General features: G+C 43.8%; 2 protein-coding genes across 5 annotated transcripts in view; one reads left to right on the forward strand and one right to left on the reverse strand.

Moving 5' to 3' along the window:
* The first annotated feature begins 289 nt into the window (after positions 1-289).
* On the forward strand, positions 290-14,168 carry lrrc41 (leucine rich repeat containing 41). Of its 4 annotated transcripts, none has more exons than XR_011692273.1 (11): positions 290-962; positions 1,386-1,472; positions 1,608-1,666; positions 1,763-2,558; positions 3,619-3,855; positions 8,058-8,222; positions 9,651-9,749; positions 9,910-10,038; positions 11,162-11,234; positions 12,089-12,278; positions 13,447-14,168. XR_011692273.1 is itself a non-coding variant. In XM_071486727.1 (10 exons), exons 1-10 carry the CDS (start codon positions 890-892, stop codon positions 13,664-13,666), a joined length of 1,941 nt encoding a protein of 646 aa, XP_071342828.1. In that variant the 5' UTR covers positions 290-889; the 3' UTR covers positions 13,667-14,168. The 4 variants fall into 4 exon arrangements, 2 of the variants coding, with proteins under 2 accessions (XP_071342828.1, XP_071342829.1); XR_011692272.1 differs by having other exon boundaries at positions 8,055-8,222; positions 13,447-13,585; XM_071486727.1 differs by lacking the exon at positions 12,089-12,278 and having other exon boundaries at positions 8,055-8,222.
* A 2,230-nt stretch (positions 14,169-16,398) lies between these two features.
* arhgap39 (Rho GTPase activating protein 39) overlaps positions 16,399-22,706 on the reverse strand; it is a 112,464-nt gene continuing 106,156 nt past the window's right edge. The window contains exon 11 of the mRNA XM_071486720.1: positions 16,399-20,409. Coding sequence (XP_071342821.1) covers positions 20,215-20,409 — 195 coding nt within the window. The 3' untranslated portion in view covers positions 16,399-20,214. The remainder of the gene's footprint in view (positions 20,410-22,706) is intronic.

A 22,706-nucleotide genomic window follows, 5' to 3' on the forward strand; every position in this document is an offset into this window, starting at 1 on the left:
CTAAAAGATGGAGAGACCATGAACTTACTTAGTAAGTAAGAATTTACTTAGTGAAGCAGAAGTGAAAAGAAAGCATCATTAAAGAGTGGCAGCACAGTTGGGATACAGGAAAAACAGGACAACACCTTTATGCAGTACAGTGAAAGGGATGGGCACAGTGGGGACAGCTAAAAGGAGCATCACATTATAACATTATAATGACATACCAGACTTAATAAAACACTGCATGTACTGAAGACACACTCCTCAGGATGTATCAGTGGAGCATGTAATTCTTCACTGCCAGGAGTACTGTCAACAACGAGACACATTAATGAGGGAAATCAGGAAGCCTGGAGGTGGAAATGCAAGAACTGGGTTTAAAAAATTGTTTTTGCTATTGGATCAGGGAGTCTCTTCCATTATTTGAAACAAACTTATATAGTATATATAGTACTAAGTCAAACCACATGGTCCTCCAATCATACAGCGATAATAACATATCATATTTAAAAACATTTGATATTTTTTTTATACAAGTGGTTTTACACGCTACCCTGAGCATTATATATGTATTTATATTTTTAATACATATATTTTTATTTATTTATCTTATTTTTATTTTTACGGGATTTGTGACTCTGGTCCACACTCCCACATAGTGGGTGGCAGTAATGCGCTGTAACGCTGGTTGCCATCCGCCAATAAACGAGAGAAACAAGAAGAAGAAGAAGAATCCGTGTTGGTTTTTCATACAGTCTATGGTTAGTCCCAAACCAGCCGCCTCAGAGTCGCCCTGACACGGATGGAAACGGTGCTGTTTACTGTCAGTTGGCGTGTGTTAGCATCGTAATTAAACGATAACCTCATTAATGCTAAACAAAAAGCAGACCAAACAAACCCGGAGAAGATGTGTCTGAAGGAGTTGTGTTTCCGTGCTGTCAGGACACATTTTGCTGCCCTGGGCACTGAGGCTGTTCTGGGTACGTGTGGAATATTTGATTATTTACGCTAATGTCGCTGTAACGTTGGAGAACATGAAGAGCTAATACTCCGAACAGCAGTAACTTATGCTAACTCTTAACTGTTAGCGAAGCTAGCATGTAGCTGATGTTACTTGTCCCATAAGTGGAGACAAACCTGCGCTGAACTCTTTCAGTAATTTAGCAAGTTTATGGCCACATTATTCAGTTAATAATCCGTAGTAACATTTCACAATATTACTCATTCAAGAGCGTTTCCCTAAAATCTAAAAATTGTGAATTTAATATGAAGACAATTGAAGCTAATCGTCCAGTCTTAGCCAATATACTTTACAAACCACTGCCCGGCCAACCGTTACTCACTGAAGCTGGGGGAGTTGGTGTCCACTGTTGAAATGTCCTAACGTGTCTGTCACAACTCAGATCTGCCAGTGCCTCTCATTAAGGAGCTTCTTCTGCATTTGACTGTGTGTCAGTTGGATGAGGTCCAACCTGAGCTAAATCAGAGAGGTAAGAACTGTGGTTGAAGTGTTAACATAGTGTTCTGTGTTTCTCCCTTGTTCGTAGAGACACTACCTTTGATTTGATAAGAGGAATTCACAATTATGTTTTGATTTAATATAATTTTTGTTTGGCTTCTCTCAGGAATATCTACTTACTCCGGATGGGCTGGAGTCCTACGGGACTTGTATGGACCTAACCGTGTAGGTGTAATGCCTCCTTTAATAATGAAGAATCTAATGTAAGGTAACATCGAGAACCTATATGTGAACCCATAAGTGTCCTATGTTACATTTCAGGCAGCAGACTTTCTCACCGAAGAAGAAGCCAAAAATGAAGCTATGAGAATACTTTTTACACTTGTATTTCATGGTTTCAGGAACCACTTTGTCATAAGAAACAGCGCAAATTTAAACACACCATCCTTCATGTGGGCTGCAGCTAAATGTATCAAACAATTTTTACTCATTACAAGTTTGGCCCTTCAAAGTTTAACTGCTGAGCAGCGGCCTATTCTGAACCTCCTAGAGAAGCGCATCAGGAGTGTTGGTGTACCGCAGTCATTTGAGCTATCAAGGAGCTGCACACAGTTTGCGTTGTATGTTCTCCATCGCCTGCTAGACCATGGGGTGGCTAAAGAAATTGTCATACAAGTGGACTGTCCGATCACACTGGCCTGGATCCTACATGGAAGGGGATCTCAGTATGTAAATCCTGATCTGAAGGACCTCATAAACAGCAAAAAGGAAAGCTGTGTTTCCCATGCTGCTTCAGCCAGTGCAGGAACGCCCAGTTGCAGTCCAGGTCTTGAGGCCAGGGCTTCAGGAGATGAGCATGATCAAGTCACCCCGTGCAAACGCTCCAAGTTGGATTCTGTGTCCGCTGAGGAGGAATCTGGAAAAACAAACTTCACTGTGGACCCTCAAGTTCTCTGTCAAACCTTCACTCCATGTGATGGTCCCTCAGCAGGGGCTTGTCCATGGGGACAGATTGATCGTCTGGAGATCAGACATTGCGGGTCCGACTCCCTCAGGGTGCTGAACTCTGCCCTGCCCACGTTTTTCTGCCTTCGCTCCCTAACTCTTCACAGCTTTTGTAAGTTTGTTAATTAATGTGCTACTAAGTTTCTTCACTGTCTTTTTTGTCATGTTGCAGCATGGCTTAGCACAGCACCCCTCCTGTAGACCAGCAGAATAGTGTGAAACCATTGGCGGGATGAATATGTGTCAGTTATCTGTGTTTGTGTGCTCATGCATGAGACAAACCTAACGGGCTCTCCCAAACTGCTTAGTTGCACCATTAGAGGTCAGAAACTCCACGGGGTACTTTTAACTGTCTTTGCCTGTAATGAACCTGTCAGGTTTCCTGTCAGCATGTGTGTTCAAGAACATCACTGTTCTGTAGGTGCTGTTGATATAATACCTGAGTTTTGGTACTGAGACTAAAACAGTACTTTTACTTTTTTGATAAACCTGTAGAAATATAAACTTGATTTTCTATAAAAATGTTTTTTCATAAAGAAAATAAGTACCAGTAATCAAATGTTAAAATCTCTCTGAACCAAAAACAGCTGTACAAGAAGTTTGTCTTATTAAAATAGTCTAATACTCTCACAATTATTCTGTTTGGCAAAACCCAGGTAAAATATGTGTAACAACTCCCAGCTATTGGCCATTTTATTTTTAGAGACAGCACAGCAGCTGCTCAGAACAGGGACAAAATATAGTAATTAATTCTCTCTCCATAACATCCACTAAGGTCAAAAAATAATTAAATGTACAGGGAAAATAAATACTTTGTACACTAAGGAAAAAGAACAAAGCCCTGGATCTTATTATCATTATCATTTAATATATGTATGTATAATGTTTGGATGAAATATTTTGCATGTGGAAATCTACACTCCAACAGAGCATGAACTGCAGATTGAAACAGTCAGGAGAAGAATGAAGTGGAGGCAGAGGGGAGTGTTTGGCACTGAGCAGGGATGAATTTAAGAACATGGCATCTGTAAACAGTATTATTGCATCAAATCCATTTAATCAGTTGACAAAAATGAAATATAGAATTATTTCTCCTTCAGAGAATAGTTACAACACAAGATGACACATTTGTTCAGTTGTGAGCAATGATTTGCTTTTGTTTGTTCATCTAGCAACCTTCAGGGACTCTGATGTGTTGGGCCTGGCCAGAGCCCTGAGGCAGCTGTCTGAGAGCTCCCACAGCTCCCTCACTGATCTCAACGTCGGCGTCCTGCCTTACACCAAACTCACAGAGGTCCTGCTCGATGCAAGGCTAAAGCTGATGTCCCTGCATGTAGAGATCCACACTGTAGTCTGGGGACCACACCTCTCACCACATCATCCCAGGAATGCTGAGTCAGACATGTCAGGTACTGTCAGACTTCTACTAATGTAAAGTAACAGTTGAAAATTATTCTGTTGCCATGGCGCCGCGGATGGCTGCCTCGGTGTTTTGGTGCGCATTTTTTTGCCTTATTTTCTTTATAAATCCAGTTTTCTGCTTTGGTTTCCGGAGCTCTTTCACCAGAGAAGAGCTCATTAATATCAGAGAAACAACTCCAGTGGATTTTTTTCCTACTTTTCTCGACTCATCTGTGGGATTATTGGACATTTTGGTCAGAGGTGCTCTGACCGTTGCTCTCGCAGTGAAACGCCGGAGGAGAGGAAAACGTGCCGGTGCGCTTGCGCGTCTCCGCCGGCGCGCACTCCGCACACCTCTCCCAGGTATCTTTCTCTCCAACGTGCGTTCACTGCCCAACAAACTGGATGAACTTCAGCTACTGGTGCAGAAGAACAGAGACTTTTCCTCATCTGCCGTCCTGTGCTTCACGGAGACGTGGCTGTGTGGATCGATTCCGAACTCTGCGCTGGAGCTGGCCGGCTTCCAACTCTTCAGAGCGGATCGCGACACAGAGCTGTCCGGCAAAACCAAAGGTGGAGGAATCTGCTTTTATGCAAACAGTGGCTGGTGCAAAGACGTGACAGTGATCCTGCAGCACTGTTCTCCTGACCTGGAGACTTTCATCATAAACTGCAGGCCCTTCTACTCCCCCCGTGAGTTCACCTCAATCATCCTGGTCGGTGTTTACATCCCACCACAGGCCAACGTGCAGGAGGCACAGCGGGCGCTCGCAGACCAGATACTGTGTGTGGAGCAGACCAACCCGGACTCCGTAGTTATTGTCCTTGGTGACTTTAACAAAGGGAACCTCAGTCATGAACTGCCCAAATATAGACAGTTTGTTAATTGCCCGACCAGAGAGGGGAACACTCTGGACCACTGTTACACCACAATCAGTGGTGCTTATCACGCCGTCCCCCGGGCTGCACTGGGCCACTCTGACCATGTCATGGTCCACCTGATTCCCACATACAGGCAGAAACTAAAACTGTGTAAACCTGTTGCGAGGACATCAAAGCAGTGGTGCAGTGAAGCCATAGAGGATCTGCGGGCATGTTTGGACTGCACTGACTGGGAGGTGTTCAGGACTGCTTCCAACAGTCTGGATGAGTTCACAGAGGCTGTGACGTCATACATCAGCTTCTGTGAGGACTGCTGTATCCCATCACGCACCAGGGTGAGTTATAACAATGACAAACCCTGGTTCACAGCTAAGCTCAGTCAGCTCAGGAGGCAAAAGGAGGAAGCTTTCAGGAGTGGGGACAGGGACAAGTTTAAAGAGTCCAAGTACAGGTTTAGCAAAGCGGTGAGAGAAGCTAAACGACTGTACTCTGAGAAACTTCAGCTCCAGTTCTCAGCCAATGACTCTGCTTCTGTCTGGAAAGGGCTCAGACAGATCACTAACTACAAACCTAAACCCCCCCACTCCATTAATGACTTCCGTCTGGCCAACGATCTGAATGAGTTCTACTGCCGCTTTGAAAGACAGTGGGACAAGCCTGACACTAACCTCCACATCAGAGCCACATCAGAACCCTCCTCCTCCCCTACCAAAGGAACGTCTCTCTCTATCCTGGAGAGAGATGTCAACAGGCTTTTTAAGAAGCAGAACCCCCGCAAAGCAGCCGGTCCTGACTCTGTCTCTCCATCATCCCTGAAGCACTGTGCTGATCAGCTGTCTCCAGTGTTCACAGACATCTTCAACACCTCACTGGAGATCTGCCACGTGCCAGCCTGCTTCAAATCCTCCACCATCATCCCTGTCCCCAAAAAACCAAGGCCCACAGGACTAAATGACTATAGACCCATTGCCCTGACCTCTGTGGTCATGAAATCATTTGAGCGTCTTGTCCTGTCCCATCTCAAATCCATCACTGACCCACTCCTGGACCCCCTGCAGTTCGCCTACAGAGCCAACAGGTCTGTAGACGACGCCGTCAACATGGCTCTCCACTTCATCCTCCAGCACCTGGACTCCTCAGGGACCTATGCCAGGATCCTGTTTGTGGACTTTAGCTCTGCCTTCAACACCATCATCCCGGCTCTGCTGCAGGACAAGCTCTCCCAGCTGAGCGTGCCTGACTCCACCTGCAGGTGGATCACCGACTTCCTGTCTGACAGGAGGCAGCACGTGAAGCTAGGAAAGCACGTGTCTGACTCCCAGACCATCAGCACTGGATCCCCGCAAGGCTGCGTTCTTTCTCCTCTGCTCTTCTCCCTGTACACTAACACCTGCACCTCCAGCCATCAGTCTGTCAAGCTCCTGAAGTTTGCAGACGACACCACTCTCATTGGACTCATCTCTGATGGCGATGAGTCTGCCTACAGGTGGGAGACTGAGCGTCTGGTGACCTGGTGCAGGCAGAACAACCTAGAGCTAAACGCTCTGAAGACAGTGGAAATGATAGTGGACTTCAGGAAGAGCCCAGCCCCACCCACCCCCATCTCCCTGTGTGACTCCCCCGTGGCTACCGTGGAGCATTTTCGCTTCTTGGGAACCACCATCACACAGGATCTCAAATGGGAGCTAAACATCAGCTCCCTCATCAAAAAAGCTCAGCAGAGGATGTATTTCCTGAGGCAATTGAAGAAGTTCAACCTGCCAAGGACTATGATGGTGAACTTCTACACCTCCATCATTGAGTCCATCCTCACCTCCTCCATCACCATCTGGTTTGCTGCTGCCACGGAGAGGGACAATAACAGACTGCAGCGTATCATCCACTCTGCTGAGAAGGTGATTGGCTGCAATCTTCCGTCCCTCCAGGACCTGCACGCCTCAAGGACTCTGAGGCGTGCAGGGAAGATTGTAGCTGACTCCTCCCACCCTGGACACAAACTCTTTGAGACACTCCCCTCTGGCAGGAGGCTGCGGTCCTTCAGGACCAAAACCTCTCGCCACAAAAATAGCTTCTTCCCATCTGCTATTAGCCTCATCAACAAGGCTAGAGAGCCCCACTGTTGCTGATCAATTGCACCAATCACCAGAAAAAATTCCTTGTATGTGAAAGCATACTTGGCAATAAAACTGATTCTGATTCTGATTCTGATTCTGATTCTGAAATGAGCAGGATCAGTCCAGCTCTGAGTAACAAATCCTGTAGTAGTTAGAAGGAGAGACCTCTGCAAGAAAGAAGGCTTTGAGATATTACCCGTGGTGATGTCCAGGCCTGACCAGTAAAGGATTTTTCAAGCCAATGTCAATTTTGATATTTGAGGATTTAAACAATCCGATAAAATTATATTGGCCATTTATTTACTTATTTATTAAATAATAGAAACCTGTAACCTAAACTGATTTAGTTGATAAGGATTCTTTACATGTAGTTATTGAAGAGTTCTGACATGCACACCAAAAACAACTTTAAATGGCTGTTTTTAGGGTTAAGATGTGTGTGTGTGTGTGTGTGTGTGTGTGTGTGTACAATGTCCAAACCTAAGTTTAATTTGAATCACTCTTTTCAGATCTGCTGTATTCTTTAGCTTTGCAGTTAGCAATGGTTTCTCTCTCTCTCTCTCTCTCTCAAACTTGTGGTATTTTTGTGACTTCAGCAACTTCTGCTGTCTTACCTGATACACACATCTGCGCTGGCTCCCTGGAGCTGCTCCACTCTGCGCCTGTGGCCCTTTGTTAACAGTGACCTTTGGTGTTGATAGGCTCTTACACGTGGTGTGTAACCATCAGATGGTGCTCTGGGTGGAACATTGCTCGAGACTACAGAGTGGTGAATACAGACAGGGAGAGGTGGCTGCATCAGAGCCAAAGTAGCATATTTTTACATCAATTAATTTGATTGGAAATTGGTTTAAAGAATAATGATTGCACAAATTGCCGAATAACAGATCAGATAATTGGCCTGCTCTAGAATCTGTTGACATGAACATCCAGTATTGGAAACCAGAGCAATATCTCTCAAGTATAGGCATGAAATAACGAGGCCTCGTTCGGTCACAGGATTTTTCTCATGGTGAAGCAAGGCATCCAAACATCTTGCTACAATACTTCTGCTGTGAAGTAGTTTGCTTCAAGTGCAACATCTCCAGCTCTAAATGTGTTCCGTGAACTGACAGTCAGACAAAACAAACCCGTAGGTCAAACTGTATACTGCATGAATTAATACCACAGCAGTGTAGTTTATTAAAAACCAGCCTGTTTCCTGATTTCAGCAGAGCTGCCCCTGGAGAAACTGACAGTCAAAGTAGCTGAGCTCCAAACAGATCTGCAGTTCATCGCATCTGTGCTGAGACGCTCCCCACGTCTCACCTCTCTTCACGTCGCTGGCATGAGATTACCAACGGGCTCCTCTCTAAGCCTCCTCCTCAGCACTCTCTCAGGTAATGTGTCATGTCAGTCAGAGTTTCAAAGGTCAGCACAAAGCACCAGGCCTCTGTGTTATGAGATTTTGTCCGTTGTTAGTGGATCATGACTAAAAGTGAATGAATAAAAATTCTGTGTAACACTGGCAATGAAAAGCAAGTGAAATTAGGAGTGAAACTGTTTCTATGAAAGAAGAATTCACATAAGCACATTAAGGATATGTCGGTGATACTAAATATTTTTCTTATTGTCAACTAATTACATGAGAAGACCCAAACTAACAATGAACTGATACTCCTAACCAGTATTGTGTGTGTTGTCAAAGCTTGATATGTCTCTGTGCTATAGAGCTGCATTGTTGTAAAAGAAGGATTAAAAACACATTAATGAGCTACACTGTTGCTCCTTCGTTACCATGAACATAGGCTGTCTCATTGGAGGTAGGCTGTAGATATGAACCTGTCATTGGGCGCCTACTCCAGGCGGCATTCTCCCTTTCCGCTTCCCCTGCCTGTGACTGCTTTAAAGTCCTCCTCGCTACAGGAGACAACAACAACCTCTGAGCTGCAACCTGCACGCTGAAAATGTCAGATATGGATCATACAATCACAGTTGATGTACATCTGTGCTGCAGAGTCAGAAAACAACTGCAGAGTTTGTAGTGAATCAGCCATTTTAATGACAGCGTTCACCCTGCATGTGCAAATGGTTCCCCTCCAACATTGTGTTGCAGATGCACCATATTTGCATCCTGGGCTCAGCGCCATCCAAGACAATTGTGATTGGTTTAAAGAAGTGAAGACAAGCCAGAGTGTTTCCTCCCCTGTAGCAGAATGATGATGGATCTAGCCAGAACCGTCTCCAGCACTGACACTACAGTTTATTTTGACTCAATCCCACATACACAGTCCAGAAATATTGTCTGTAGTACCAAATGTGGATCAATCCACAGCTGAAAATAGTCCTAAACAGATGCACCATTTCCTCCAGTTTGAGTAACGTGTTAAAAACCACAGTGACAGCTGTTTTATGAAATTACTCAAAGAACAAAACTTCACTATGTCTGTGAGTCGTTTTCAAAGATTTCTGGAAGCAGTGGGGTCGAAGCTGAGAGCTGCAGACAGAGGAGGGAAGTCAAAGTGTTGCAGCATTATCGAGCATTATCCTGTTTAAAAATCCAAAATGATGTTTTTTTTTAAAAACATTAACAAACAATCTTGAAATGGATCCCTTTCATTGATTGATTGATTGATTGATTCACAGTTGAAACATGAGCTCTGGTGATGTAATGCTGACAGTGTTTCTAAATGACCTGAAACCTCATTTGGCATCTCCATGCTGCAGTTACCGCCCAGCCCTCAGACAGCCTGGACCATTTGTCAGTCTAGCTCTAACACAACTGTGCCATGAAGCACTGTCAGTAACGACATGTCATCAACTTTCAGAGTCAAACCGCTGCTTGAGGAGTCTCAGTTTGGAAGACATGAAGCTGTCTGACTGTCTACCTGAGATCCTACATCTACTGACGAGCTGCAAGTTGGAAGGTAAGAAAAGAGTGATCATGACTGCCAACCGGAACGCAGAGACTGATTTCCTCCCTGATAATTAAACCGTACTGGACAAAACTGGTGTCGTCCAGAGTTGGTTTCAGCTCGCATCAGTTCCACAGTGTAATCTTTGCCCCTTTTCCTCTCCTGCTCTCAGAGCTGCGCTGTAATGACTGCCGCCTCCTTGAGAAGTGGACTGACAAGGAGGAGAGTTTGCAGCAGCTGGTGGCAGCTGTGAAGTCAGTGCCTTCTCTCCACACACTCAGCCTGGCTCAGAATCGGCTTGGTAAGATCATCCTTCACATCTCTCCCCTGACAGGAGTCCACTTTATGATGGTTTAGGAACATTGTATTCATATCATTTTTACAACAGCACACTTATCAGTATCAACTGTATCACTGACTGTGATCCTGAGCTGGTAATTGATGATAATCAGATGAAGAATGTGGGATCTGGGAGTGGTTCTATCTTAATACAACTCTTACATGTAGAGTTATGATTCCTCCTCTCACCATAGAAAGCTAAGGGTCTAAATCGACAGTCCTTATTCTGTGCAAAATCATAATCTAAAGTTCATAAAGCTGTTTCCAGATGTTTGGCCAATGACATTGATTTTTAAAGTGAATAGTTAAAGAAGTAAATCCAACCCCTGCAGAAAAGAGCAATGGGTCTTCCTTCAGATGCGTATTACTTTTCATTTCATCAACAGTTACTTTGACACGTACAAAGGTGTGGCACATCAACTCGTTTCAACGCTTTAATTGACTCACTAGGGCTTCTAAAGCAGGTCAAGAATTGTCATCAGGAAATGTCAGCTGATGACAAAAACTCTGACTCTTCAAACCTCATGATAACACTCAACCGCCACCTGCTCCTCTGACACTCTGGAACTGGAGGATCTGCAAATTAATCTCACTGATTTCTGCAAAAGAAGGGAAAGATATAAAAAGACATCAAAGCTCCCAGCTTGAAATGTGTCCTCTCTTTCCAACTCTTCATCCAAGATGAGGTTATATCCTCAGTGGTGCCAGCAGAGTGCTGTACAGTCACTAAGGATTCATGAAGTAACCATGGATCCCTGATGAAAACCCTCTGTACACCATGTGTCAAACACAAAACAGCAGACACACAATGTTAGCATTAGCTAACGTGAACATCATGGAGCTTTTAGCAGCTAAAGAGCCAGAGGTTTTTCTCAGGAGTTGGTGGAGACCAAAGCAGAGCTTGAGGAGAGAGGACACAAATATGAATCCTGCTAACACGTTCACCACGTCAGCCTGAATGGTTTTAATATTTTAGTGCCGTGTTCACAGCTTGTTTGGTTTCTCTCTTCTCAGCAGAAATGATGAGTGATATGTGTCTATTCTGTTGTGTCTCTGATTCATGAATGATCTCTCTGTGTCAACAGCCAAGAATGTGTGTGTGCTGGCCGAGCTGTTCTCAGGATCTTCACCAAGCTCAGTGAAACGACTGGACATCAGGTGAGAGCTGCTGACGTGGCACAGAGCACAGTTGTTAGGATGAAAGGAAAAGATTTGGGCTCCTGATCTCAAGGTTCAACTGCTCGTCATGTTGCTGAGACTGAAAATGTTAGCATGTGAATGTTGTATTTGTTTCTCAGTGCCACTTTAATTAAGTACACACCATGTACCTAAAAAGCATCACATATCCAATGATGCAGAATTTGCCCCATAATAATTAAAAGTACAAACATTCCAGAACTAAAAATGTATGCATTGTAGATTTAATGGCCTGATGTTGTTATAACTTGTAGCAGAACCTCACTGCGACCCACAAAGTCCCAACAACTGTGGTAACTCCACATCAACATACCACACATAATCCAGGCTTAATCCTCCCACTGTCATTAAGTCCATCTATTTAGGAAATCATCTAGAAACCATCGCAGTCATACTTCAGAATAAAATTCCTTTTTTTTTTTTAAAGCTGGGATCACATGTGTGAAAAACTGCTGACCTTTACTTTCTCCTCATCTTCATTATTGTTGCTACAGTCACCGTTCATTTATTTTAGTCTTCAGTTAATCTTTTGCATTTCACTGCGCATTGCAAATAGTTTAGTTTATAGTTTGTACATTTCCATATATATACATTTGTCCTACATTCACCGGCCACTTTATTAGCTACAACCTGCCCCTACCAGGTTGGACCCCTTTTGCCTTCAGAACTGCCTTAATTCTTCATGGTATAGATTCAACAAGGTATTGGAAACATTCCTCGGAGGTTTTGGTCCATATGATAGCATCACACAGGTGCTGTAGATTTGTCAGCTGCACATCCATGATGTGAATCTCCTGTTCCACCACATCCCAAAGGTGCTCTATTGGACTGAGATCTGGTGACTGTGGAGGCCATTTGAGTACAGTGAACTCATTGTCATGTTGAAGAAACCAGTTTGAGATGATCTGAGCTTTGTGACATGGTGTGTTATCCTGCTGGAAGCAGCATCAGAAGATGGTTCACTGTGGTCATAAAGGGATGGACGTGGTCAGCAACAATACTCAGGTAGGCTGTGGCGTTTAAACGATGCTCAGTTGGTACTAAGGGGCCCAAAGTGTGCCAAGAAAATATCCCCCACACCATTACACCACCACCAGCAGCCTGAACCGTTGATACAAGGCAGGATGGATCCATGCTTTCATGTTAACACCAAATTCTGACCCTACCATCCAAATGTCACAGCAGAAATCAGGACTCATCAGACCAGGCAACATTTTTCCAATCTTCTATTGTCCAGTTTTGTTGAGCCTGTGTGAACTGTAGCCTCAGTTTCCTGTTCTTAGCTGACAGGAGAGGTACCTGGTGTGGTAGCGAGTGATTATTCTCTGTAAATCCTAGAGATGGTTGTGTGGGAAATCCCAGTAGATCAATAGTTTCTGAAATTCTCAGACCAGCCTGTCTGGCACCAACAACCACGCCACGTTAAAAGTCACTTAAACCACCTTTCCTCCCCGTTCTGATGCTGGGTTTGAATATCAGCAGGAGTGTCTACCTGCCTAAATGTATTGAGTTGCTGCCAGGTGATTGGCTGATTAGATATTTGCGTTAATGAGCAATTGAACAGGTGTACCTAATAAAGTGGCCGTTGGCTTTGCTCTGTGCCTGCATTTCACTAGTTTACGTATGTGACGAATTAAATCTTTGAATCCTTTGTTATTTTTAGCGTGTTCTGTTAAAAATTAAATATATTTAGTATTTTAGTAAGCAGTGCTTTCAGTTGCTGGGTATGAAGATTAAATATCAAACTAGTTTAAAAACCTGACACATTTCTGTTTATGGCAGAAGTGTCACCTCGTCTTCATGCTGCCAGACGCCTCCCATTATTAATCTGTGTCTCCTTAAATTCTTATCAGTCATCCTCATTTCCTGTGGCCAAGATGCCACTTCATAGTGCCCACCTCACTGCTTAAGATTTTACATAAATAATATGATCAGCTTATAAAATATGATCCATTGTTATAAACCTGGCTCCACCTCAGTCATATGCAACATTAAAATGCTGCATGGAAACATATTAGTAATAATACATGTATATGACACTAAAGATGCTTCTGTACTTGTGTCTGTTGCAGGACTTCACTTTCACCACTGTGTTGTGTACATGTATTTATATTGTTGTTGTTTATTACACGTTGTATCATGATTTCCATGTGCTGTCTTTTGTTCTGAACAGCTCCAACTTCATTCAGCCTGTTGAGCTGCTCGAGTTCGCTGAGAGACTGAGGACACATCGCCCACCACATCGACTGACCCTTGACCTCAGGAGGAACCCAGGGGATCGAGACCCAGACACGTGGAGCGCTGCACTGAAAACACTCCGTCCGTTCTGTGCTCTGCTGATTGAAGGATGGAAATCCACCGACACGATGGTCGACCACATCAGCAACATGTAAACAAAGCTCGAGAAAAAACAAACTGCTGCGACTCCCTGTGGGAGTGAAAGCCTGTAAAAATTTAGTGCTTCATGTAAAGTGTGTAATTCAGTCTGTGACAGAGGAGAGGGACTGTAGTCTATCTGAGCTCAGTACAGACAGCTGCACTGATGCAATGACGTGTTCTCACTGTTGAAGAAAACCTCATACAAAACACAGGAACCTGGCAAGTCGCTTCTCCACTATGTCCAGTCACATGTGGACTGTGTCTGAGCTCTGTCTGGATGACCTGCAGTGCCTCGTGTGTGTGGACACTGCACTGAGAGACAGCAGAGAGGTGGAGAAAGCTGTATGAGTGGTTCATACATTCTTTGTTTCTCTCCTGTAATTAAATGTTAGAACATAACATCATTTTACTTAATCACACTTTATAAATACTGTGTATGTTATATTTATTAAATGTGACATTTAATTTGTGCATTTGTACACAGTTGTAAAATAAAAGCATCTCGTGTTAGTTTGACATTTGAATCCTTTATTAAACCAACGTCCGTTCCACTTCCACTCTTCTCTCGGACAGCAGTGACAGTGGACGTTAAGATACAACTGAAAAGGGTTGACGTCGAGGTGAAGAGCAGTTTCACAGCAGCTGTCTTACACTTTCTCCTCATTGTCATTATCTTTACGTTAGACGAACAGCATCAACACCAACGACCAATTCATCATTAGTAGGAATCAAGTAGAAAAACAATCAGAAAAATGGATTAAAAAGAGCTCAGCCTTTTTCTTAGTGGATGTTTAATGCTAGATATTGTAACACTCTTCTGTAAATTCAGTTTGTTTTCCTTGTATATTCTCACGTTTTAGTAAATTCAAGTTGGAGAGAATGGAGACCCAGTGTCTGCATGCTAATTGGTTGATTTGCTGGGTCTATCTACAACCATCACTTACATAAAACAAAGCCACTCTCATAAACACACACTCATACACGCTGCAACATAGTCTGGGCTGCCTCTCTTCAAGGCGTCTCCTTTACTAAGTGGTTTCACAGGAAATAAAACGTTCACCTGCACTCATACCTCATAAAGAAGTCAGTTTGTCAGTGAGGGAGCAGTTGTTATTGTGAAGGTTAGAGTTGATTGGTTGATTGAATGATTGGCTGTCAGAACAGATGAGCTCAGCGTCATTATCATAATATGAAAACATTCTCAGACTGAACGAGGAGCAACAGGACGCCATGTTCCACGCTTCAGAGGAGAGCTAAGTGTTTTTGTACACATCATATATTTTTCATGAGCTGCTCACTTATTGTGTTCAAACCTGGCAACCCCACTACAAGGACAATGAACAGCTGCTCAAACAGTTTTAAGCCTCTAGTTCAACGTGTGTGAAATTAGGTACAATCAAGCATCAACCTCCAGATCTGAAACCTGAAGCATCAACAGTGAGGAGCTAAAACCTGCAGTTCCTCTAACGACCACTAGAGTCTGGCTCCAGCAGTGAGTCAGTCTCCATAGACTCCCATGTTCAAATGTCCAACTTTACAGCAGAAATAAACATGTTCACAGCCTGTTTTGGTCTGTGTGTACAACCTGTGATTAAGACAGTGTTGGAGTCATTGGAAAGTGCAATGTATCAGTTTTGGCAATGTTAAATAAGCAGTTTCCCCCTGCTAAGATAAAATAAGCTAAACTAAGCTAAGCTAACTGAAACCATATCTTTACTGAATGCACAGACATAAACTGGACTGACTGTGCGTAAAGGTGTCACTCTGCTGTAAACAAAGTGCTTGTCTGATCAATTTTGATAATTTTCACAACCCAACAATTAGACGTACTAAAGGCAGTGAGTGGCTGGAGTGGGTCAGAAAATGTGAGGTTATTTCCCTTTTTCCTTTTCCCCAAAAAGTGGGGACTGTAAACTCTGACGTCTGAAACCTACTAAACTCCTCATTTTGGGAAAGTTTTACTTAAATAAAACATCTCACTGATCATGTGTTCTTTATGTTGTAGGTTACTCCAGCAGAGGATTAAAGATCAGTAAGATGAAGCTAAAGTGTCATCTGTAGCAGTTTAAAAACACAATTTATGTGCATGAGTTAGAGCTCTAGTGGTGAAACTGTCACAGCTCTGTTCTGATTAGCAGCTAGTTTGAGTATGAGTGGTGGTTGAGCTCGTGTTGTCCACTCTCTTCTCCTCAGTGATGATGATGCTGCTGCTGTGGACGGATCACTCACTTCTGCAGCCCATCATCTCAATGACACATGAAGGAATCTCTCTCTGCCAATTTCTGGTTTTCCCAGACCCTTAAAAAGTGAAACTGTCCCTCCAGACAAACCACCTCTTTGTGGATATGACTCAGACCCACAGGTACAGATATCAGGGCTTAAAACACTTTCTGGTAGTTGAGTATACGATGGGTGGAAACCTGTGGAGTCCACAGACTGTTCAGAGATGGGTTTAAATCGTCACTTGTAGATTTCTACCAGTGTGAGGAAAATTTACATTTGAACAAGACTTTAAAAAAAAAAAAGAAATTAAACAACCTCCACCCTGTTACATTAACTTCCACAGCAATTTCCACTGTCACATATGGTGCTTTTCCTCTCTTCTTTCTGTATATACTTATTTTTACATAGTCTGTACAGTGTCAATATACACGTTTCTATCTGGAGTGTGTATGTTAGAGTGAGTGAGCTGCACATTACACATACACAGTGACACTCACCACAGCCTCTCCACAGAGAGGAGTGTCATCGGGACCTTTAAGATGGAAGTCAGTGTTTTTCCAGAATGGTCCATGTGTGTGTCTCCGTGACGCACACTCACAGTCATCTTTCAAGTTGTGTCACAAAAACCCTCAAATGAATCAAAATGGTACAGCAAGATTCACACACACTGTCATACTGTACATCAACACGTATGTGCCCTACCACACTGAAAACACACTTCCACACAATCATACACATACATCTGCTCATGTGTTGTAACAAAAACACACTCACTGGAGCCTAGAATACAATATCGCAAGAAGGCATTAAGGAAATCTCAAATAAATAGAAATAAATTAAATCATATAAAAAGAATGGGTTAAAAAACATAGAAATTCTGTTAAATACAGCAAAATCTCAAATGAATTCAATCAACAACAACAGTACTCGCTCAGAGACACAGACCATATGGATGTAAGAGACATCATTTTGTAAACAATGACAGACAGGAAGACGGACGAGCACGCGGACAAGAAGTCACATTCACAAATCATTAGTGAGCAGAAAGGCCTGTGGGGGCTCAGTGGTGGTGGTGGGTGTAGTAGACTGTTGCTCTGTGGTGTCAGGTGGGGTGGGAGGGCGGGGGGGCTGGTACTTCTACGAGCATGCTCACTGGCAGTGCTGCTGTCACCCCTCCTATGGTATCTGTGGCTCGTGGTCAGGGGGACTGCGACAGCCGGAGTGACGGTACAGCACCAAACACTGTGGCAGAGCGGCCGTGACCAGATTTCAGCGAGACGGCCTCATGCTGGAGGACACACACCTGTTCTCATGTTACAACCAGGGACACGCAATGGTCTGTCATGGAGCCAAGGCGAGAGTCACAGGAGAACATCCTGTGTTAGCGCAGGTTCAGCCACAGAGGAGGAAGTAAGTCAGGGTTTGGTTGGCTTCCCTGTCACATGACTGCCCTCTCCTGTGATGAGTGATTAGAACATGGACCCCAAGGACCCCCTGCACCCCCTGTAGGTTACTGAACTACTACTGAACTATAGCCATCACCAAGGTGCACAGTATTCAGTATGTTACACTGTGAGGATAAAGTCAGAGTATGGAACTTTTGAAAGAAGAAATGACACATTCTCTCTTTCACAGAAGAAAAAGTAGAACTGATGTTTTAGTTGTGTTGGGGTGGTTCACGTTAGCTAACATCACCACACTTTTTACTGTGTGAGGAACAACCCCGCCCTCAACCCTGTACAGATAAGTAGTATAGATGGATGGATGGATGGATGGATGAAGAACATCACTAAGTCAGTCTGATGACTTTATGACTCTATCTGTGTTACTGTTACTCTGTGTTTTCATCCACTGTCACTTGTGGCCACAATAGCTGCTGTTCAAGTGTTAGCATAGTGTGAGCTATTGGGCAGCAGAGTAAAGCCACATTCATGCCAGAATGAGCGAAGGGGAAGAAAAACCTCCCGTCAGCACTGTTTCAAATTGTTCACATAGTGAAGCTGCTGCTGCCAAGTCCTGTAGCAAAACCTGAACAGCCACTTTATTTGTTAAAGCTCCACACAGTCTAAAGGTAGATGTCTGTGTGTTTTCTGATTCTAAAGCAGGTCTAGGTTCTATATTAATACTGTGAAAGTATCAAAGCCTCAGTCCACAGAGAAATGCACACTGCCTGTATTCAGACACTGAGCCTTAAAACCAGCTGTCAGGACTTCTGGAACTTTGTGATGTCACAACAAAGCAGTCACCACCCTCAGCCATGCCTCAAGCTCCGCCCACCTGGACCCTCCATCCAACCTTGCAGGATTTAGTTTCTCTGAGTGTTTATATGAAATTTGCTATATTTTTATTGGATCACTCAGAAAAAAGTCAGTTGTTACTAGAGCTCCAGAGAGAAGCCTGAGAGAGGAGATGTAAAACTACACTGAGATGGTTTTTGGTTCTTAAAACCACAAATAGATCTTCTGATGGAGATCAACACTTCAGATAAAACACAGGAGAAGTTTAAACTATGGGACCTTTAAGTATCTGTACTGATTGTATTGGTGTTGTATTAATAATGGATTCTATGCCAGCTTCACTGACAGTTTTTCTGAGAGGGAGACTGGTAACAATATAGACTATGCTAAAGTTTGAGCACTGGACCTGCTCACACTCAGCATGACAGTTTAGCACAGACTGCTGACAGTCAGCGAGCTGTGTGTCCAGATTCTTCACTCTGTGGCATGTGGAGAGCACTAAATGCAATGTTAGTATGTAAATGCAGTGTGTGACAGGTGTTAGTGTGCACACAACATTTACACAACCATGAACAGGGTTTCTGCAGGACTCACCAACTGAAATGTAGTACATAGAAAAAGTAATTTAATCAATGTGTCACAATCATGTATATGATAAAATCTGAATATACATATATTTTTCACTACTTCTCATTAATATATATGAATAATTCCTAATAATTAATTAAATTAATGTGGATGTGGAATAAACCAATTGAAAATGATTAATTCATTTAAGTTCTTTCATGTTTTTGCTGAAATCAGCAGTAAGACAGGGTTTCCAGGATATCCTGTAGCTGTAGAAGTGACGACTGCTACAGCAGGAAAATATTACACTTTATAATACACTTCATTAAATGTCAGTTATTAACACCTTCAGAGACATTTTTCTAAGTCCTGCAGAGACCCTGTATCAAGTGTTGCTGAGCCACAGTCAGGCAGGAAGCAAGATGAGTGACGACCCACTCTCATGATACAAGGAGTGCAGTGTGTTGTATTACTTAAAATATGTGGAGTGTACAGACAAACACAACATGGGGTGGGGGGTTGATTTAGTGTCCATGTTCTCACTTGATGGTTAGCAGAGCTGTCATCTTCACACTGTCTGTGTGCACAGCTGACGCCTGACTGACAGAATGAAGAGTTGTGTTTCATGGTGTCCGTCTGCACCAGTTTGCCATCTTACGTCAGGACCACAGGAGTGAGGAGCCTGTTCAGCTCCCACCCAGTGGTGGACGTGTCAAACACCGCGAGGGCTGTTTGCTGCCAACATCTTTCAACCTGGTGTCTGGGCCGTGCGTCTAACAGGGGCAACCTGACATAATAAAACACTGATACACTGCTACAGGCAGGCTGTGTATCTGGTGTTGAACCCTATGGATGTGTTGCTCAGCCAGTGTGTGTGTGTGTGTGTGTGTGTGTGTGTGTGTGTGTGTGTGTGTGATGGATTTCCTGCTCTGTGTTTGATGGCATCTGTAGAAGACTTTTTTATGTACATGTGTGCATGTACAGATATGTGTGTGTAATGTGTGTGTGTGTGTGTGTGTGTGTGTATGAGCAGGGGAAAACAAACAGAGAGTTGGTTTGAAATGAACCTCTGAGGTCCTGAGTGTGCCACTGAAACTAACATGAATCCAGTGAAACGATGAGATCCCTGCTGATTCCTTCAGACTGTACCTGTAGAGTCTATTGATGCATGTGAAGGCACACACAGTACTGTTATCATATGAAAACCATGTGACTCCGGGTGTACTGGTGTTTCTCTTATGGAAATGTTCAAAGACTACAGCTACAGAAATAGAAAAAACAGCTGGTTCAACTCAAAGTGAACAGTGGACAAAATCAAATCAGTTGTGTTAGTTCCACAAAAGTAAACATGTTGGAGATGCAAGGTTTTCACCCAGCAGCAGAGATGTGTGTGTGTGATGCTCCTGTGCTGGGGGAGTGTGTGGCCTGTCATGGGGGGGTTATAGGGAGCGAAGAGGAGGCTGGGGGTAATGTATGGATTGTCTGTGTGTGTGTGTGTGTGTGTGTGTGTGTGGTGGGTGTTGGGGAGGGGGGGGCTATAGGATTCCATCCATGAAGCTGGTGTCCAGCCGCTGGATGAGCACCCGGATGAAGGACATCTCCTTGCGGGTGTTCTCAAAGATGACCCTGGGGTCGTCAGACTGGCAGCGCAGACAGTTGGGAGCCATGACCATGGCCAGGTTGTTCACATCCATCTTGGTGATGGCCACATTGGCAGGCTGGGCAAATACCTGCAAACGCAACACACAGCAGAGAGTGAGGCCAAGCCTTTTCAGCTGGTTCCTGGGTTGTATACCGGTCGGTTGACCCATCTATACCTTTAGCCCTCAGTTGTAATGACTTCATGAGCTTCTTTACAGATAAAATTGTCTCTGTTAGAGAAAAAATTCACCATCTCCTCCCCACAGCTGGTTCAGATGTATTGTCCAGTTCAGCAGCCTCAGAGTCAACTGTAACTGGCTTATATTTTGACTGTTTCTCTCCTGTACATCTCCCTGAGCTCACTTCAACAGTTTCTTCATCTAAACCATCAACTTGTCTTCTTGACCCCGTTCCAACAAGGTTGTTCAAAGAGGTTTTTCCTTTACTTGACACCTCTATATTAAGTCTGATTAACTTATCTTTATCAACTGGTTATGTACCGCAGGTTTTTAAAGTTGCAGTAATTAAACCTCTACTTAAAAAGCCTACTCTTGATCCTGACGTTTTAGCCAATTATAGACCTATATCCAACCTCCCCTTTATCTCCAAAATCCTTGAGAGGGTCGTTGCAAGCCAGTTATGTGATTACTTGCACAGGAATGGTTTGTTTGAAGACTTTCAGTCAGGTTTTAGAGTCCATCACAGCACAGAAACAGCTCTGGTTAAGGTTACCAATGATCTCCTCATAGCTTCAGACAATGGACTTGTCTCTATACTTGTCCTACTAGATCTTAGTGCCGCATTTGACACCATCGATCATAAGATTTTATTACAGAGACTAGAACATATGGTCGGCATCAAAGGAACCGCACTAAGCTGGTTTAAGTCATATCTGTCAGATAGACTCCAGTTTGTTCATGTTAACAATGACTCCTCTATCATCACAGAAGTCAGTCATGGAGTTCCACAAGGTTCTGTGCTAGGACCAATGCTCTTCAGTCTATATATGCTTCCTCTGGGAAACATTATTAGGAGGCACCAGATGAATTTCCATTGTTACGCAGATGACACCCAGCTGTACTTATCCATGAAGCCAGGTGAGACTAACCAGGTAGCCAAGCTTCAGGTGTGTCTTAAGGACATAAAAATCTGGATGACCAGTAATTTCTTACTCTTAAATTCAGACAAAACTGAAGTTATTGTAATTGGCCCAAAACACCTCAGAGATACACTATGTGATAATATACTGACTCTGGATGACATCACCTTGGCCTCCAGTGCTACAGTCAGAAACCTTGGTGTCATTTTTGACCAGGACTTGTCCTTTACTTCACATATAAAGCAAGTCTGTAGGACAGCCTTCTTCCACCTGCGCAATATTGCTAAAATCAGACCCATTCTATGTCTAAAGGATGCTGAAAAACTAGTTCATGCATTTGTTACCTCAAGACTGGACTACTGTAACTCTTTATTGTCAGGATGTCCCAAAAATTCAGTAAAAAGCCTCCAATTGATCCAGAATGCGGCAGCACGAGTACTGACAGGAACGAGGAAACGAGATCACGTCTCTCCTGTGTTAGCCTCTCTGCATTGGCTCCCTGTAAACTCCAGGATAGAATTTAAAATCCTCCTCCTCACCTACAAAGCCATTAATGGTCAGGCACCATCATACCTTGGAGAGCTTATAGTTCCCTATTTTCCCAATAGGACACTTCGCTCTCTAAATGCAGGTCAACTTGTGGTTCCCAGAGTTAGTAAGAGTAGAATGGGGGGCAGAGCCTTCAGCTATCAGGCTCCTCTCCTGTGGAACCAGCTCCCAGTGTGGGTTCGGGAGGCAGACACCCTCTCTACCTTTAAGATCAGGCTTAAAACTGTCTTGTTTAGTAAAGCTTATAGTTAGGGCTGGCTCGGGTATGTCCTGACCCATCCCTTAGTTATGCTGCTATAGAGCTAGACTGCTGGGGGATTCCCATGATTCACTGGGCGCTCTCTCTCTATTTCTGTCTCTCTCCCTCTCTCTCTCTCAATGACTTCATGCCATTAACTTTGTTTTTTTTTTTCTCTCCCGTAGTTTTGTGCTTCTCCTCTCTCTCCCTCTCTCTGTCCTCATTCTGCAGGTATCTCTGCCTCGGGAGCAGCAGGATCCAGATCCACCACTACTCATCTTTACTATTACTATTACCTGTCTTTATTATTAATAACGCCATTACCGACACAGCTGTTCCTGGTCTCTCTCTCTTCTCTCCCCTCTCCTCCCCCTCCCCCTCTTTCTATCTTCCCCTAAACCCAACCGGTCGAGGCAGACGGCCGCCCACCCTGAGCCCGGTTCTGTTGGAGGTTTCTTCCTGTTAAAAGGGAGTTTTTCCTCCCCCCTGTCGCCAAGCGC

The sequence above is a fragment of the Trachinotus anak genome, unplaced genomic scaffold, assembly GCF_046630095.1.
Source record: "Trachinotus anak isolate AG129_WGS33_773 ecotype Australia unplaced genomic scaffold, CSIRO_AGI_Tana_v1 ptg000010l, whole genome shotgun sequence".
Lineage (NCBI taxonomy): Eukaryota > Metazoa > Chordata > Actinopteri > Carangiformes > Carangidae > Trachinotus > Trachinotus anak.

Coding starts and splice junctions, on each gene's coding strand:
- lrrc41 (XM_071486727.1), top strand. CDS start 890: ATGTGTCTGAAGGAGTTGTGTTTCCGTGCTGTCAGGACACATTTTGCT. Junction 963..1,385: donor GGGCACTGAGGCTGTTCTGG/GTACGTGTGGAA, acceptor GTCACAACTCAG/ATCTGCCAGTGCCTCTCATT. Junction 2,559..3,618: donor CCTAACTCTTCACAGCTTTT/GTAAGTTTGTTA, acceptor TTGTTCATCTAG/CAACCTTCAGGGACTCTGAT.